At 54.0% G+C, this 5,320-nt stretch overlaps 1 protein-coding gene across 1 annotated transcript in view; it reads right to left on the bottom strand.

The window, feature by feature from the left end:
• TTC7B (tetratricopeptide repeat domain 7B) overlaps nucleotides 1-5,320 on the bottom strand; it is a 187,699-nt gene that overhangs the window by 144,868 nt on the left and 37,511 nt on the right. Inside the window, exon 4 of the mRNA XM_012724635.1 lies at nucleotides 3,746-3,867. Coding sequence (XP_012580089.1) covers nucleotides 3,746-3,867 — 122 coding nt within the window. The remainder of the gene's footprint in view (nucleotides 1-3,745; nucleotides 3,868-5,320) is intronic.

The following is a 5,320-nucleotide window of genomic DNA, read 5'->3' as shown; positions in this document are numbered from 1 at the left end:
AGGCCAGGCTGAAGAGCCCAAGCTGAAGGGAGCCTAGGCTGAGGGGAGGTGAGGCTGAGGGAAGTCTAAGCTGAAGGAAGGCCAGGCTGAGGGGGGGGGCCAGGCCGAGGGGAGGCCCGGCTGAGGGGAGGCAAGGCTGAGGGGAGGCCAGGCTGAGGGGAGGCCAGGCTGAGGGGATGCCAGCCTCAGGAGAGGTCAGCCAGAGGGGAACTGAGACCAAGGGGAGAAGCTAGGCTGTGGGGAGAACAGGCTGAGAGGAAGCCCTGTTGGAGTTATTCCTCTGCCACCTATGTGCTACCCAAAGAACACCCAGAACTACAGCCTCACACCAGCCAACCCACCTCATTTCTCTGAAACACCACATGGCTCTAAGTTATTAGGTGTTACCTAAGATGGCACACATCTTGAATGGAACTCACTTGGACCACAGGTGATAAACACATGCCCTTCCTTGGAAACTTTGAAGCGTGAGGATCAGCAATTGAACATGTGATGCCTGCTTTGCAAACTTACACTTCACAGGAGTCTGACCTTCCCCTGGCCCCACTTCCAGCAGGTGAGCCAGCCAGGCACCAGCATCACTAGAAGGTACCATTCACCAGCAGCTATGTGCCTGATGCTGGGGAAGAGCTTCCCCACACACTTCGCATCTGCATCTCACAAGGCCCAGCCAGATAGGTAGAAGTAGACCTAATCCCCTCAAGAAAAGGAGGGTCCAAATTCAGGTCCTCAGATCCCAACGCCCTGCTGCCTCTCCCACAGCCTGGAGTGGGAGAGGCAATTCAAGTGGCCTCAAGGCAGCAGCCTGAGGTCATGGCGCTCTGACCTTACCCTTTTACTCTCCCCCAACTTTGCACAAGACTTCTTCACCCTGCACAGGAGGGCAGCTGCCACCCAGGGGATAGGGAAAACAGACCGGTGCATTCCAAGTCAGACAGGCTGCAGGCTCTGGAACACTGGGGCAGGGGGTAGAGGTGGGGGTGGGCTGAGGGGGAACTGTTACAGGCATGGATGGGCTGTTCCCCTCTGCGGAGGGGGGTGGAGAGGGAAGCAGGGAAGTGGGCGTAAGGGTAACTAAGGTGGGGGACAGAGAAGGCAGGTGGTGGGGGAGGCAGGAACGGAGCGGAAAGGGGGTCAGGAGAGAGGGGCTTAAGGGAAGGAGATGGACAAGGGAGAGGTTAGAAATGAGTGTGATGACTGGACAAACCGCAGGCATGGGAACCTCCCTCAAGGTCTCCTCCTGGAGGTCAGGCAGACCCTCTCAGAGGCAGGGAGACAAGGTCATGCTCTGAAGTGCCCACCGAGACCCTCCCATGAAGGCAGCCCCACTGCCCTCCACAGGGTGTTGCTCTAGGATAAAGCCTGAACCTGGAAGCCAGATTCCTGGTAAAAGTGGGGCGGCCTCGGGCCAGCTGTGAGGATGCAGGAGACAAGACAGCTGGAAAATGTGAATGTGTCACGAGGTCTAAGGGATTGGGGGGTCACAGCAACTGGGGTTCAGTTCTTTCTGAAAGAGACCCCTGTTCACCTTTCTGGCTTCACTCTTGGAGAAGATGAGAGAATATGGAAGAATAAAATTAATTACTGTAACTCATTCCTAGGGGATGAAAAGAAAAAAGCTGAGCCTATTTAAAGTATTTTTCTGAAGAAAAAGATGTTCTTTATCAACTTCCAGCCCTTACTGGCAAACTTTTCTAATGTGTATTTTCCTACCCTTGTACATCATCACACTCTGTCCACCCTATCCTCCCAGATACGCATTTTTTTAAATGCAGGAAAACAAAAGGAATGAGATGAGGAAGGAGCCAAGCGAAGGAAGAAGGCACCCAGGAAGTCACCAGCGCTGCAAGATGGCCGCACCCCAGTCCCCACTTGCTCCAGAGGGACTGGCGGGGCCTCTACAGAAAACCCCAATCAGGGCCCTGCGGGACCTGCCGCTGGGACTCAGGCAGCCCAACCACTTGGCACACTGAAAACCTCTCACTGGTTTCACTTATTCATCCGGCCTGTGGTCTCAAACCTGGCTCCCCTCCTCCTAGCCCAGAGCAATCTCTCCTCCCTGCTGGCAAGGTGCCTCCAGCAGCTGGCCAGCCCAGCGCTGCTCCGGAGTCCAGGGAAGAGACCCAGGCCAAAAAAAAGCTTCAGAGTTAAGCATTTCCCCTGGCTTTGGCTACATCCGTGGGAACCTCCTTGAACTTGAGTAAAATAAAAGGGGAAATGAGTGATCAGCAATCCCAGCATGACATCCAACCTCTCTGGCAAACCTCGCATCATTTTTCAGCTGGATTCCAGAGGGCAGCTAGTGGTTCAGGGGACACGGTCAGAGCCAACAGCACTGCTTCTTCCTCTGAACAGGCAGGCTTCCAGAAGAAAGTGAGGTATCCAGTGCACGCTTATCAAGCCCACACTTGATGTTTTCAGTAGAAGGGACTGGCTGGGCTCGCCGGAGCCACCGGGAGCGCCTTCCAGCCTTCCAGTCCCAGGACTGCAAGTGGGAGCGCAAAGGGGTGGGGGTGGGGCTGGGGGCTGGAGTCCTAGTGATGCCACCATTTGTTATGAGAAGGGAGAAGAAACAGGTAGGTCACCCGGTAAATATCCCACATCCCCCCCCCACCCCGCCCCACTACTCATAACAGTGAAGAAAATATAACACAAGTCTCAGCTCGGCGCATGCGCAATCGCTCACACGATCTCAGTCGGTGGCCGATGAGATCACGCTGGAGAGCATCTTCGCGCCCAAGCACCAAGCCATTCCAAACCTTGGGGTGTCCTGGGCCAGGTGGCGCTGAACCGCTGGACTTTGGGGCAAAGCAGGGCTTTATCACAGTGCAAGAGGATTTGGAAAATGAGCATTAACTCTTGACAGGGGGAACGAGGGACTGTGAGACCTGGACCACCAGGCAGATGAATTCCACTTCTATGAGCCACACCCCAAGGTTTGAAGCTCCTAACCGTGAAGAATGAGCAGCCCATTGCTCACTGATCCAAAGGCCGGGGCGCGAGTCCCCTTTGCTGGACTCCTAGAGGGGCCCATGCACAGCCTAGGGGAGCTGAGAGGAGCCAGATACCTACTGTTGGTCTCCATGCACCTCTATCCTGCAGCACAATGTCAAAACCAGGGACAGCTGAAGAGGTTTGGAACAGAATCACTGCATTTCTCGCAAGAATAACACAAAACAGGAAAGCAAAGATCAAGAGCATTAATGCTATCCCTTACTTCCATGTTCTTAAACTCTCTCAAAGGCTGCTCAAGTAGAAAATGTCTGGTGTAGCCTTCCAGCCACACACACTTTCATAAAAAATAATAATAATAAAAAATCTGAGCTTTGGCATCAATTCTCTGAACTGACCAGCCATTCTTGTGGGTGAGGGGGGCGGTGTTCCTGGGGGCCAGGGCTTCCATTTCAGTAACTTCCCCCACCAAGAGCGGAGGCCGGGGTGCCACTCCCTGGCAGGAAGGGCTGCTGAGAGCCCGCCCCTGTCAGATCACCCCAGCTGGTGCTGAGGCTCTGTACTTGCAACACGAGCTCCCAGGGCCCCTCCACCCTGCCTGCTCCCCCCTCCAGGGCTCCGGGAAAGAGAAGGAGACAGTGGAGGAGAGACAAAAGCATCTATGTTTGTTCTTTAAAAAAACATATATAGTCCAGTTGTAGTTTGTGTGATCACCACTGAACTGGAGACAGCATTACCAGGCTTTCTACTTTCCTTCTTTAGGAACTCGATTTAAAAAATGAAGAAGGCTTACCCATTTTTGAAATAGAGGACATGGGCTCTCTGAAGTCCTGTTTCTAGGAAAAAACCTAGTTCTTGATCGTGGGGAGCAGGGCCAGGCTTAGGACTTCTGTTTTGAATATTAGTAAGTATTACCTAGAAGGGGAGAAAATCGGAAAACTAATCAGATCCACAGCCAACCCTATCTCCACATGCCCTGCGCGACCTGAAAAACTGCCTCCCTTCTGCAGCATCAGTGCTGGGGAGAAGGGCAGAGAGAATGACTTCTAGACACAGGGGGTGGCCAAGCAGCCCGGGGTGCGTGCTCCTCCCTGCACCCGGGCTGGGCAGCTGCCAAGTCAGAGTGCCAAGAAGAGCCCCACACCAGAGGCAGCGCTTCTCTGCTGAATGCCAGGATGCTGACAGGCAGGCTGGGTGACACCGAAGCAGGCCCCCAGCAACCAACAGAAATAGGCACCAACGGCTGAAGGCACCCTTAGGCAGACTGCGACTCCAGTCCTACAAGAGGTTGGTGAGTGCCAAAGTTGCTGGGCAGAGTCGTGACTGGCAGTGGTTCGGGAACTCTCCAGAGAGGGCGGGCCACCAGGCTTCAGAGCAGAGACCCAAGGACGGAGCAGCAAGGCAGTGACACTCAAGGGGAGAGCTGAGAAACAACCAAGCTCCCTCCCCCAAACTTGACCTCTTGTCAACAGAAAGCAAGGTTGGTAGGTTGGCATTTCTCGTCCTGCAAGAAGGACTGCCAACTCATCAGGTCCAAGACTTGCACGCTGAGTGGGTGATGGTGAAGTTGAAGCACATGTGTCTACTACAGCAGAGGCTACTCCCCTAAGACCCACAAGCAGAAGCTCCACGTGGTCCATTCACAAGCCATCAGGTGTGCTCCAAACAGCCTCCATTCGCTCTTCAGAGCCCTGGCTGTTAACCAGGCCTCTCATTGTCCAGAGGCCTCAGAACTACTCTCCGCATGGACTTGAAGCAACTGCTGATTCTCTAACATGTGAGTTTTGGGAAAAATAAAAGGCACGCAAGGGACAAGTAGTGGGATGGAACCCTGGTGGGCAAACCTTTGGCGCCGCCCTACACACGAGCTCCGCGTCAGCACTGGCCGCCTGCCCAGCTGGCGTGTGGCCCTGCGGTAAGAGGGGCTCCTCCGAGCTCCGCAGACCTCACTCCTGGCGGCTTCCTGCGCGCCCGCTAGTGCAGCGGGCAGTCCTGGGCACTTGTCTTTTCTCTCTGAAATCTTTATCAGGGTGCTTCATCCACTCCTGCTCAAAAGCCATCTCTCTGCCACCGACGGCCATGTGCCATCTCTAGTCCAGACGCTCCCCGAGTTCCCGACCCATTCATTCAGCTTCACTGCCAGCTCCAGTTGGGGTTCCAACACTGGCACTTGTAAAATTTAGTCTTCATTTGCTTTTGAGGACAGTTTTTAATTAAAAAAAAAAAGCCATGATTAAACAAAACTAAACAATTCAGAGCAGCATATAAAATTAGAGATTATCTCAGAATCCTGCCACACTAAGTAACCAGTTAACCAGTTACTGAACACTGGAGATAGTGCACACATGTGCTCCGCCCCCCGCCCCCC

Source organism: Condylura cristata, unplaced genomic scaffold, assembly GCF_000260355.1.
Source record: "Condylura cristata isolate star-nosed mole 26May11 unplaced genomic scaffold, ConCri1.0 scaffold00013, whole genome shotgun sequence".
NCBI classification, from domain to species: Eukaryota; Metazoa; Chordata; class Mammalia; order Eulipotyphla; family Talpidae; genus Condylura; species Condylura cristata.
The sequence above is the reverse complement of the archived record's forward strand: the minus strand, read 5'-3'. Positions and strand labels throughout refer to the sequence as shown.